Source organism: Mytilus trossulus, chromosome 5 (assembly GCF_036588685.1).
Source record: "Mytilus trossulus isolate FHL-02 chromosome 5, PNRI_Mtr1.1.1.hap1, whole genome shotgun sequence".
Lineage (NCBI taxonomy): Eukaryota > Metazoa > Mollusca > Bivalvia > Mytilida > Mytilidae > Mytilus > Mytilus trossulus.
The window spans coordinates 22,389,010-22,403,705 of NC_086377.1; the positions used below are offsets into that span (position 1 = coordinate 22,389,010).

The 14,696-nt window shown below is 30.4% G+C and overlaps 1 protein-coding gene across 1 annotated transcript in view; it reads left to right on the top strand.

Moving 5' to 3' along the window:
• The first annotated feature begins 2,049 nt into the window (after positions 1–2,049).
• Positions 2,050–14,696, top strand: part of LOC134719516 (uncharacterized) — a 37,685-nt gene continuing 25,038 nt past the window's right edge. Inside the window, exon 1 of the mRNA XM_063582510.1 lies at positions 2,050–2,071. Coding sequence (XP_063438580.1) covers positions 2,065–2,071 — 7 coding nt within the window. The 5' untranslated portion in view covers positions 2,050–2,064. The remainder of the gene's footprint in view (positions 2,072–14,696) is intronic.

A 14,696-nucleotide genomic window follows, 5' to 3' on the forward strand; every position in this document is an offset into this window, starting at 1 on the left:
TTTATAACATTAGACCGTTGGTTTTCCCGTTTGAATGGTTTTACACTAGTAATTTTGGGGCCCTTTATAGCTTGTTGTTCGGTGTGAGCCAAGGCTCCGTGTTGAAGGCCGTACTTTAACCTATAATGGTTTAATTTTTAAATTGTTATTTGGATGGAGAGTTGTCTCATTGGCACTCACACCACATCTTCCTATATCAAGGTACCATTTATAGTTCAGGTTGAAATAAACAGTCATATGATGTAAATTAAACCTTTATAAAAAGTTCATTGTTATGATTAGCGTCATAGTAGGATTTTGTAGATATTTGGCTACAATTACATATTCAAACAATACAAGTTTTGAATAAAAACCTACACTTACAGGGCTTACAACTTAAATTCAATTTAGTTGATTTGATAATTATCTTGTGTTGCTACAACGTGGGGTTTTACTGTACAACATGCAATAGTTGAAAGTCTTCAAATGTTGTTAAAAAAAACGACCGAAATCTGTGAAAAAAAGTTTTACGTCGGAAAATAATGTATCGCTCCAATAAATAGACATTCCGTGAGAAAACACTAATAATCCAATTTTGTTGAACACTTCAAGAACAAGCCCAATTTTATAAGCAACTTGTGTAGAATTATCGAAACGACACAATTATGAAACCTACTTGCTTCACAGTGTTTTTTCCATTTTTCGTTTTTCGTTTTTGTCGAAACAACAATTTGGTGAAATGGAACGAAACAGGAAAAAAAGATAGCATCCTTTTTTTACAGTTAATCGATAAGCAATTGCTCCAAAAATAACTAATTGACTTTAACGTTTGTAACATTTTAATAGATCATTTACTTATAGTTATACTTATAGCCAATTCTTCGAAGGAACGTATCCTCTTAACTTTAATGTTCTCATTCTCAGGGACTAAGATGCTGAGACAAATAAAATTCCAAATGAAATAAGAAATTAAAAAAACACATTTCATATTTGCTAACCGATATAACATTTCTTATTTAAATGTCTTTGTATCAACTCACTAAAGTCTTCTGTCCATGGTCTTTAGATTTTTAAATAAAAGAAATATTTTCGAATTCTGATCTGAACATTTAGCGATTGTGGTAGTTTTATCTATAGTGAAGTTACCACTGCATGAGTATTTATGAATATGATATAAAATGAGAGCAGAATATACAACTCTCCCACCAAGTCACAATGTATAATAAGTAGACAAATATTGGTCAAAGTACGGCCTTAAGCACGGAGCCTTGACTCGCAATGAACAACAAGCTCTATAGGGACAAACATGTTTAAAGTAAAACAATTGAAACTGAAAAAACAACGTTCTAATCTATATAAAAATCAAGAACAGAGAAATACTTATAAAACACATCAGTAAACGAAAATCATTAAACATCATGATGTTCGATGCATGATAGGAAATATTATCCCTTCTTTATATCTTGTCTTGCTTCTTCTGAAGTTCGTACTATTTCTTAAGTTTCTGAATTTTACTTTGAGCTTGATTTTGATATTATTGAAACAATCACACAAGCATAATAATTCTCTATAAAGGTCAACGATTGTGTAATAAATGCATTACGACTTGAGGGCACTACAGAAACATTCGACTGTGAAATGACATTTATTGACAGTTCTTAATCATTATTAATTACTGTACAAACACAAAAAGATTAGGATTATCATCTGACTTGAGGAAAACCTTTGAATATTGATGTGTAGTCAATTAACCTATTTATTTCATTGTAAGCATTTATGTTCATCATTTATATCATGTCAATAATATTTCCGTAAGCGTAAGTATGTTAAACTTTGTAATCAGCAAACTTGTGCATTTAAATATTTCCCACTTGAATATGCTAATTTTAACTGTTTCCTCCTGCTTCAGTATCAATTTTATATTTCTATTTTTGCAATGACACTTTTATGGATTTCTCGTTTACATAGATTTTTTTTATTTCCTGTTCAAACAAATTACGTACTATTCATTTCATATTATATCTAGGTGTAAACAGCTCTATGCACATTTATAAATGTCTTTCCGTGACAATTAGGCACATTATCATGGCAGGTCAGTTTGTATATTTTTATTTATCTAAGTTGGTTACGTAAGCTTGTTATAAGATTAGACTTTATCCATCACTGTTTGTACCAAGTCGGGAATAAGATAGTCGTTTGATGTGTTTCCGTAGGGACTTTCAGTTCAGAATTTTTCTGTCGTTATTTTTGTTATTTTACTTTATTATACGTCAAATGTCACATGTAAAGGCAATATATCATGATAATAGTGTGTGATTTTCTTTAAAGAAAAAAAATGTTTTAAATCTTAACTTGATTTATACAAGGAATACAAAACAAAAAAACGAAAGACCTATTGTATTTGTTCTGATTATTACTTTTTTTTCTTTTCTTTCAAGTTTTGTTTTGTCGCGTATAAATTGTGTGTTGCTTATATATTTGGTATATGATATCAAGCAATGTGTACAACTTTGAAATTAACACTGATTAACCAAATACTTTTCCTTGTAAGAGTTATTTCCTCGAGCTATATTTTCCTTGTGATTTTATCACCTCTGTAACCGTATAAGAAAGCGACTCATTTTTTTAACCAAATTGCTCGTTATATCCTAAGGATGTTTTGTCCAGTTTTGACCAGTTTTGACCAAAGCGATTCGCAAACTCCATATGAGAGCTATTTCCCCTTCTGTATTTGACATCAGTGATATATAAATGCAAAGCATGAATGATAAGTGATAAACGTTTTGCATTACGTTGCAAAACACTTGACCATTGAAAAGCCAACCTGATGTGACCTTGTGTAAACCGGAAGAGGCTATTCGTTGTACTTCCTTAATGTAAAGTATATTGTAGAATATATTTTATGAATCATTATCATGTAAACTATTAAAACTTCCAAGCGAGGACTGAAGCTCATAAACTCGGCAATCAATCCTTGCCGTCACCGGTATTTTGTATTTTCTGCGTCACTGATAGTTTTTGCGGACTTGATATTTTGTAGTGTGACGTCACGATATATAAACTGTCAGTTTCATTTGTAATCTACAAGCGTTCAAAGTGACACTTCTTGTTGTGGTCGGAACTACTTTTTTGGGGTTTACACCAAAGACCCAAAAAGGAAATAGAAATGAATAGACGCGGAATATATACGATTCGAGTTATTTAAATTTCAGTTACCTTTTTTTTTTATTTTTTAATATGTTTTCTTCAAGTTTGAATTTTATTAATGTAGAGATAAATGTACAGTAGTATTAAAACGAAAAGAAAAAGATTTACTTTATAAAGTAGAACCTGCAAGTGGATACGAAGAGACTTGAAAACAATCTACCATAAGACTTATTCAAACTTGTATTGCTTTTTCCCCAGGTTAAGATATTGGAAATTTATTATCAAATTTTGCCAGAAAAGAAATTCAGACAACTGTCTATTCCTTTCAAGGCAAATTCAATTTAAGCATTTTATTTATATTCATATGATTAAACCATATACATTGTCTTTCAATCAGTTTGATTAGAGTCTTAAGTTGGCATGTCAGTTATCAACTGCTAGTAGTCTGTTATTTTGTTTATTTTCCTATGCTACACCTACTGACATCAGACTCGGACTTCCCTTGAACTGAATTTTAAAATGTGCGTATTGTTATCGTTAACCGTTTACTTTGGCTAGGAGCTTAGGGGGAGGATTGAGATCTCATAAACATGTTTAACCCCGCTACATTTTTGCAACTAGCTGTCCGAAGTCAGGAGCATCTGGTCTTTGTCAGTCTTGTTTCATTTTTAATGTTAGTTTCTTGTGTTCAGTTTGGCGTAAAGTATGGCGTTCATTTTCACTGAACTAGTATATATATTTGTATGGGGGCCAGCTGAGCCGGAACGCCTCCTGCATGGTGCGGGAATGTCTCGCTGCATTGAAGACCAATGGATGAATTTCTGCTGTTGTCTGTTCTATTGTTGTGGTGTTGTCTCCTTGACACATTCCCCATTTACATTCTCAATTTTACTTTTATTTCAATGCTATACGGATCATTTTAAAAAAAGGGGAATTTTGAAATTAAAAAAATCACTAAAAGTTACTTATTCTAACAACCCTCAACATAAGCAAATCAAAACAAATAGAACAGTCTTTGCTCTTATCCCTTAATGCTGCGTGCTTAGTTGAGAAGCCTCAAACAACTACCTTTTCATGTTAAGCCTTTTAATAATAACAGAGTATAACAGAGTATTAGTCGATAACCATCCATATTCGTGCACATGGAACAGCAATTTTCGGTACATATTCAGGCTTAAAATAAATTACAATAAAATGAATGAAAATATCATATTTTTGTAAACTGGAGTGTACAACCTGAATGAGTGTACGACTGTAAATGGTATAGAGAGTGCAGGTTTTTTTCTGCTACAGGTAAACTATCAACCATACAAAATGCTAGATATCCGCCGAAAATTCAAAACGGAAAGTCCGTAATCAAATGGAATACTCAGAAGCTCAAACATATTAAAAAACGGATTACAACTGTGTGAACAAAACAAATAGACATAATAGATCAAATGTCAGAAATAGTGGTACATCAGTCATCATTTTGTTATCATATTAATAATTATAAAAACAATCAAATTTGTAACAAAGACACATAAAAACGCATACAACCATACATGTGTTATAATGATTACATACCATGACGATATCATCGCATTCTTCCTGCACAAGTTATTTGAATGACCATCCAAATTTCACTCAATCCTCTACTAATTTATAACAAACACAACTTAATTACATTAATCAATGTGCATGTTAAACTATATTTAACACGTATTTATAATTACAGATTACCAAGTATGATAAACAAATAAAATATAAAGAATATCTATAGTTATGTTCTTCTCACTTTGCCATTTGTATAACAGTTCAAATTAAATATAAGAGACTATAAAAAAAACGCAAATATTGTCATCGGGAAAGGTTATTTCAGCAAGTCTAGATGAATCAATTACAGTCAAATATTCTTCGAATTTGTGTCCTATCGTACGCATTTGTGTAATCGTTTCTTTTATCTGATAGCATCAAACTCAGTGTAATTATTCAAACAAAAAAATCGAGACATGTTTTGATTTTTTTAAATGATTTTAATTTCCATATGAGATTTTTTTCGGTTTTAATTTATGTCTTTTTAACAATTTTAATATTACGTTTGAAGTGTCAACAATTGGTTTGAAGTACTTGATAAATTGCTTGTTTATTTTGGTGGTTTTGTATCTATTTAGAGTTCAGATGTTTCTACCTACTTTGCCTTATAATTTTGATAAGTTTACCACTTTGTCTCATATTCTTATTAAGAAATAATCACACACCTAATCAAATGGGGATTTAAAAAGTAAAAAAAACCAAATACGTATGTTAAAACTCGTTTAGGTAATTTTCTAGTACAATCAAACAAAAGAACTATGTCTATTTCACATGCTTTAATACTATAACACCCCTTTTACCGGATAACATTTATTTTTCGCTTTGAAGATTCCGTATATCGCCAAGTTTTTGGAATTGAAATGGCGATTATCAGTGCACCACATATTTCGGACCTGTTTTTGGAATGTATAATGGTATTACCACTTGCAGGAAACACATACAATTTCTCTAATCTGGATAAACGTGCTGATTATGAAGAACTTTCAGTCTGTTTTCATTACCATGAAAAATATACAAAAAAAACACAATAAAATCATTTAAAAAATTGTATAGTTCAATTGTGCAATGTTTGCTATTGCATGTGTTGTCATAGAAACAAGCAGTCAATGTGCAAACTGATAAGAGTAAACGTTGACAAATTCGTTTAATGAATATCGATACATATAGCGAATACTGTATACAATTTTGCTACCGTTATGCAGGTTTTCTTGCATTTAGGAAATATTTATTAATAATACTTCAGGCATTGTTAATGATATTGCTGCCACAGAAGCAACAATTTATATACATATGATGAACGAACAAGTTTAACCTCGCAGCATTTTTTAGTATGACGTCCATTATCACTGCACTAGTTCATATTTTTGTTTAAAGACCAGCTGAAGCGCGCATCATCACGCTGTTTTGGAGAACCATTGTGAATTTCGGCTGTTTTCTGCTTTTATCAGGTTGTTGTCTCTAACACACATTCCCCATTTCAATTCTCAATCTTATTTGTTAAATTTAACCACGGGACAATGACGTACTTATCTAGGAGAGAATAAAATTGTGTTTGTTTGACTAATAACAGTAATATCATGTTGTTGGTATAATTTTATTTTAATCAGTCAACTTGTGAATGACTCACCAGCCCTGTATACACATGCGTTTATGTCGTCTTGGTTTCTTTGAAATTTAATCCAACTGTTTACCTTAACAGTTTTCAAGCGGTCATTGTTCTGTGTTACAAGCTCCATGAGATATCAAACTTCTCATTATTTTCTCCAACATAGGACTAGTGTTTGTAAAAACGTAATACTATAAAGTCAACAAGTTTAATCACTAATAAATATCATATAACGAAACACCATTAAAACTATTAAGTTACCTTTTCAATTATTTTCCGAAGTGACGCCAGTTTTGTTGTATTGGTTTTGGATGATCTCATTTTAAAGCGATTAGAATTTGATAACATCAATTTTAACTGACTTCAATAGTTTGATTGACAACAAGGTGATCGAGGTAAAAAATGACACAAGTAATATAAAACGTATATCAGTTAAAAATATGAATAGATATATGTGACGACGTCTGACAAAATGGGCCCAGATGCGGTAAACCGTAATTTTGGCGATGACGTTGCAAAGTTAACGTCGACGAGCACCTGCGAAGTATTCCATCGGAAATAACAGACAAACAAGACGATGAGCTTATTGAAGAGCTACATATTGTCGACAAATTGTATTTTGCCCAAATAGAAAATTCCCAAAGTGAAAATCTGAGCGATGATGACGGAGTCGGTGTATGTTATGTTAAGTGTTAAGTAGTTACATGTGTCTCCAAAACCTATCTCTGCCTCGGGTCTTTTCTTCTTCTTTATGATTCAAATAACGTGTTTGCGAGTTAAGCAATTAACCAGTAAGATATTGTCATATACTAGTATGGAAGTAAAGAAAAACAGAACAAAAGAAAAAAGAAAAAAAAAGAGTTCCATAAGGTAATAGCTAATAGAGAATAATATATCATAAAACGCTTTCAAACAAGAGGAAAAGTCAAGTAAACTGTCTTGCATATTGAACGACAGATCGTATACCTTTCTTTTCTAAAAGGATAATAACAGTTAAGAAACTGAACAAAATTGGGTCACCGGACTCGTTTTCTCGCTATAAAATAAAATAGTTAAATTCACACAACACATTATATAATGAAAGTTCCTTTATCTGAGTTTTCTACTAATACTGACAAAGTAAAAACAGGAGTATTTTTTATGTTCTTAATAAGAATAAAAAGTAGTTAATATCAATTACTTTATAAGATTTGGACTGATTGGTATCTTTTATTTCAAAATTTAAGATGGACGAAGACATCTAAGCTACCTGAAGACGATTTGCAGTTTTGTATTTTGCTAAACTTATAAAAGTTAATGATTTGACATTTTTAAGGTTGATGGTGATTAATGTTTTTGTCCATTTAGAGATACTATAAATATATTGTATTGTTAATGCTGTAAAGTGATATTATGTTTTTGTATATAATCACGCCATCAGTATAATATATTCGTCCTTGGTAAATAGTTTGCAGATGTGTTGTATGAAATGACGCATTTGATAAATATTTCGATCAGAATTTAGAACATTAGCTGACATATTTTCACATTTAACTTAAAATAGAAACCCCGTGTTCTGTTAAATTACATCTTTGTTAAATGAAACAGTTAGCCTAAATAACCTTCTCATATTCAGACTGCTAATGGGTAAAAATAATTCACACTTATTTGCAATTCATGCTCTGTAAATGCATTGTCCCCAACAAAAAAGAATAAACTATCTCAGTCTTTAAATTTAATTATTCAAGTATGTACACAAAGAGATGTGGTACGATTCACGATGAGACAACCATCAAAATGGGTTTAGTCTCGCACTTTTAGCTCTCCTATGGCGGTCGTTAACATGCTTGTTGTACATTATCCAAGAAACATGTTTTTTTTATTAAAGCATAAGGTATTTGATTTATGATTTTTGAATTAATAATAAATATATTATGCTACGTTCCAAATGAAAACATTTAGGCAACTGTTTTAAATATGTTGGGTATTTTATTTCGAAAAGTTATCTAGGATGACATGGATAAGCAGTGCATGCAGTGAATACAGCAAAGCACCTTATATGTTTGATTAAAATTGTCTTCATAGTCACTGAGAAGGGAAGCATTTTTACATAGTTGTATACTTTTACACAAGGGGTAAAGGAATAGTTATTGTTAGATAAAGGCAACAGTAGTACACTACTGTTCAAAAATCAGAAATCGATTGAGAGAAAACAAATTCGGATGACAATCTAAAACCGCGGGAAACACATCAACTGCAAGAGAAAAAATAAAGAAACAGCAAAAACACTGAAGTGCAACAAAAAAAAAAGTGCAAACGACAGGACATTTAAAAAAAAACATGGTGGGTTGAATCTTGATTAATGGTTAGCTAAATAAACTGCGTATATAGCAATATTAAAAAAACATCGCTAAAAATGACAACATAAATGACAAACGTAAGAACACTCATTTCTGTGAAACGAACAAATGAGTAACATAAAAGTCGCTACTACATGTAACCACAGAATAATAGCAGTAAGGTCCCTTTTCGATATATACATTGTATCATTGTTGTTTTTTGTTTGATGATTTGAGCATTACGTTTAAAGATAAAGACGAGATGGTTTATTTTTGTTTTGTTTGGTTTTTCTTATTTTGATTTGGAAGGGTAATACAATGCTGATACAGAGCATGAATTGAAAATACGTGTGATTTTGTTATACCATGACCATTCTTAATCTGAGAATTTTTTAACAAAGATGCAACTTATATTAATAGAACACCGAATTTATATTTCAAATTAAATGTGAAAATATGTCACCCGTGCTAACGTTCTAAATTGTGACAAAAAAAATATTAAGTGCGTCATTAAACATTAAACATCTGTAATTTACATTTATCAAGGTCAAATATTTGATACTGATGTCCTGATTTTATAAAAAAAAAAAAACGTAATATCACTTTACAGTATTAACAATACATTTATTATGTTTATAGGTCTCTTTAAATGAACAAAAAAACATGAATCACCTTAAACTTAAAAATGTCAAATCATTAACTTTCATAAGCTCAACAAAGTACCCGTCTTAAAATCCTCTTTATGTTGTTTTTATAAGTATTCATAGAGACAGTCAGTTCTTATCATATTAAATTTGAAATTGCTTTGATGGGTTAGTTGCAATTATTATTCATTGTTTTTTTACATAATGATCCATATAATTATGATATCAGATAGAAAATACACTTTATTCGAAGTATATTTATATTCAAGGTGTACAGAAAACACAAACCTGAAGTATAACCTGACTTAAAATTTTGCCCAATGACGGACACCTTAGCCGAACACCTTTTTTCTCGTTTTTCTCCCAAAATAACTCAATCTGAATATTCATATGAATGAATGCCAAATGCGACTATGCACTGTACCTATAAGACACAGAGGCATGATGATTAATTTTTTTGAAAAAAAAAAGAAGCGACACACAAAATGAGGTCTTCTCGTTGAATAGTATAGATACATGTATACATGTCAACCTTTCTAGTATATCCATTGCAGGAAAAAAAAGTCAGATTTTTTTTTTTTTTTTTTTTTTTTTTTTTTTTTTTTTTAATTTATGTACCAAAATGCATTCATTATTAGAATGTGCTGTATTTTCGAAACCAGTTAAGATATCATCATAACATTTTCCATTCATGGTAAACACATTAGTAGCATTGAAAAAATGCAAAAAACTGAAAATATGTATGAATCTCATCTGGACCCATTTTCTCAGTCACGGTCACATATATTGTTCCCAACCTTTATATGATAAGAACCGTTGAAAATATATAGTTGTAATCCTCATCAGCAATAGAAGGTAAGTTGTACAACCGTAAAAGCTTTTTTTCTACCTAAATAAACTATGATGTATCAATATTTGCAAATGTTTTACTTGAGACTTTGAACAAGAGCATAACAGGTTACCTCTTGCTACAGTGTTATATCCTTTAATGAATTTGCATTACATGCAGCTTGAATAAATATAAAAAGAAGATGTGACATGATTGCCAATGGGACAACTCTCCACAAGAGACTACATGACACAGAAACTATAGATCGCAGTACGGCCATCATAATTCAAAGTTAATTTATAAACATTACTATATCAATGATAATTCATATCAACCTAGAAGTTTTTACTACCGAGTAGGTGATACCTTTGAGGAATTAAAATTCACAAGGCCTTATATAAAGTATCGTATCAATTTGCAAAAACAAAGTAAAACGCTGGTGATGTTTAAAGTACTTTTAAAGTAAACCTGTATTCAAAGAAACAATTATATCAACCATGCAGATTAGGTGGTAAAAACATCAAAGAAGTCTTAAGTATCATTTCTGGTTTCCATTGTACATTAGATCTTAAAAATATCATCACAAACTGGAAAATGTTTATAGACCCTCCGAGACATTATTTGCAAATTTTCCATTTATAATATTTTTCGAATATTCTTCAAATAAGGGTATGTCAGTTATCAGGATCGATAATCTGTGAACATGTGCATTTATATAGTTTCCACTCGGGTATAATGCTATTGGTTGAATGTTTCTTGTCTTATTATCTATATTATATTTATTTTTGTTCTAATGGTATTTTTTAGGTTATCTCGTTTAAATGCATGATTTACTACTATCTCTAAAAAATAGTTGTTTTTATATCATTACTAGGTGGGAACAGCTTTGGGAACATTTAAATAACTTTTTCGGAAACAGCCACATATATTCATAATGGCAGGTGATTTTTTATAAGATAAGATAAAATAAGATAAAAGTTTTATTAATATAATCAAGAACCCATAAAGAGCATCATTTTACAACACAATATGATTGGAAAATACAAAACTTATACCATACTATAACGTTATCGGACAGGATCAGAGCCTAACACAACATGTTTTTTTATAGAACTATTATATTAAATCTTATAACAATAAAATATCATATTACTTCACATATTTTGTCCAACTTGTTAAGCCTGTGTACATATTTTACCATATATATAATAACAGAAAAATAAAGAGAAAATCTTGCAACCTCTGATAACACTGCTAAATTTGAGGCTTTCTTATTTACACCAAGAATATACTTCAAATATCCGAATTGTGATTTATCCAAATAATCATATATGTAGATTAATTCATTAAGATAATCATGTTTTCTTGCATGCAGCAAAATTAATTTTAAATGAACGCCAAATTTCACTACAGTATAATAAAATTGGTTTTATTGTGTAATCATAATAATGAATTGCAGTATCAATACTTGGATTACAAGCTGACATGGATTTTTGTAATTTAAATTTTGCCTTAAGGATTTTTTGAATAGCTCTTCTTTCCCCTGTTGAACAGACCACTAGAAGTAAAGACTATCCCTAAATATTTACATTTATTAACTAATTATATAGCCTCTTTATCTAAATAAAATGATGCCTTCAAAAATTTCCCAGGCTTGTTAAAAATTTTAAAAATTTTGTCTTGGACAAGTTTACATCTAGACACCAGTCAATACAATAAGTATGCAATATATCAAGTCGGTTTTGAAGACCTTTTTTAGTGTTTGATAGTACAATAATGTCATCAGCGTACATAAGACAATCAATTCTACGCCCATTGATATCAACAGCATCTGGACTTATACATTTATAAAATCAAATTTAAAACTTAAAATAACACCTGTAAAAAAATATCACAATCTTTACTTGCTAAATATAAGGAAGCACATTAATCTATAACATTGCATATGAAAACACTTACAAAAAGTCATAATGAGTTAATGAACTACTTCTTTTTACAAAAAATCTATTCAAACTTCATTCGGTCTTTCCCAGGGAAATAATTATAAAAAAAGAAGATTTCGTAAGATTGACAATGCAACAACTCTCCACAAGAGACAAACATGAACAGAAATAAACAACTAAAGGTCACCGTACGGCATTCAACAATAAGGAAAGCATTCATATTTACGATGCTTCCGGTTTGAATTAAATGCAAATCCAATTTGCATGAAGTATCATTCTAATTTTCATTTTTTTTTCAAAATACGTCCGCTTTTTCTCCATATCTTATATCAATAATTGTTTAAAGACTAGGTTGGTCATTTAAACTAAAATGCAAAAGATATAACCAGTAATCCCCGCCACTTCATAAATTACAGAATAGGTATTCAAAAAAAACGTATTTAAGGAAGTTCGCTACTCAATTCCAAAAAAAGTTTTAAATGTTTAATATTACTGAAAACATTTACAAATAAGTCAAAATCTTTCCAACGAGGAGATATATCGTTGTTAGTAACGACACAGGCACAATATACATAAATCATATCAACCGGGTTTTTTTAAATTATCTATAGATATTGCAAATAACATATATCTATCATCAGTAAGATTGTGATTTAAAATGAATCATATCAATCTACTTGTATTTGACTATAACAATTTCTAAATTTCTATAATGAAAACCGAATACAATAACCACGATAACGCTGAACAATTTTGAAATTTCAACCTGCAGTAGGTTATGTATTTCCAAAAAATGTCAAGATATGCCCCATACGAAACGAAAATCATGAGCACTAACTGGTTTGCCAATTTATGTTCGTTCCTCAGAGATATTCGAACCAGTCCGTCTGTGACATGTTGTCAATAACGCATGTACCGAAAGCTTGATTGGGTAACAATGTTGGGTCACGAATTATATATATCAAAAACCTGTATAACCTTGACAGGCTTATATAAGTGATCGGACCAGAAACAAACTGTTACATTCGGCAATTATCATGAATAAAACTCATCTGTTGTTCAACGCTTTCAATTGTGTGTTTTTCATTTTGCATTCTATAAAATAATTTCAGACATTTTGTAAAACGCCTGCAAATTTGTTCAAGCATTTAACGATGCTTTATCAAATAATTCCATTTAGATTGATTGATTGTTGTTGCCTAAAGGAGTAGGGGCTATAATGGCCTAAAATGGCCCCATATTTACAAGATGATTAAAAATTCTAACAGAGCAATTTTTACTCCATAAATTATTAGAATATTAGTCAATGATTTAAAAAAAAATTGTTTATCCTACTAGAAAAGGTTAAATGACGTCACAATGGTAAGTGCAAATGACTTCATAATTCGGGAAATAAGCAAAAATACAGAAAATTGGATGTTTTTTTCCTAAATTTTGACCAACGCACCATGCTTGCACTATTTTTTTTTTTTACATTTTAACAAGTTCATATATATCGAACTTCGGATACAAAATCTTTTCGATGCAAGGTTGGTGCGATTGTTTATTTTAAATTTTTCGTAGCCAAGCGGGGCAATAAAAAATTGAAATGTACCGTTTAAATTGGACCTATTCATCTGACAAAGTGTAGTTTATACATTCTTAAAAGTTATGTCTATAGGAACTTTATATTTTTGTTAATAATTGTAACGTGCATTCCTAAAATTAGTTCTGTAAGTATATCTAGTAAAATTCTTTTAAAAAATCCGAAAGCAATGATCTACATATGTAAGGGATTCAATAACAACTTTGAGGACATTTTTTTTAATTATGGAATTTTAGAAAGACCTTCAATATAACAAAATCTGTACACTATCTTATGTTTCTGCTAATTATCAATTCAAAATCTGGTGTTAGGACAAATGAATGTACTAATAATACTGCGCTCTAGAACTTCATAACTACCTTAATTGCATCAACAATTAATGTGCACATATGCAATATAAACGAATGATAAATTTACAGCTCGATAAAGTGTAACATTAGGCCAATGTCATTGGTCGAGTTCACTTGAAGCTCTAAAGCTATTTTCAGAGTTTTAAGAGTATCACGTGAATGCACTCGAGTTGTTATTCGTAATAACTCTACGTAACTCTAGGATAAGGCCCTGACTACACATATCAAAGGAAAACATCTGTTTGGTTTGGCGTCATTCAAGTATTTCTTGATTTTAACCATGGCTCAGTGATTGTTGGAACCGGGGTAAGAGCAGTTAACTCGAGTGGTTCAATTGATTAAACATGAGTTAGTAAAGTTAGCTCTAGAGTTTCACGTGAACTCGGAACTTTTGGTTCAAAATTCATAACAGGAAACAGGATGTCAACAAAGCAAAAGTAAAGGTAAAAGTAACCTCAAAGTGAAAGTGATGGTACAAACAAAATTAAGGAAAAATGAAATAAAATATGAATTTCTTAAAACAAACCTGATAAACAGACAACATATATACATAATATATACAACTGACAATTTTGCCAATAAATCTCCAGACCCATTTTACATTTCTATTTTTTAACGGCATTATATAAAGTACATTTAGACAAGTTGTAAAAATAATTAGGTTTAATGTGTTTCCTTTATTTATTTTAAATCATCATCAATTACACAAATGAAAGCATG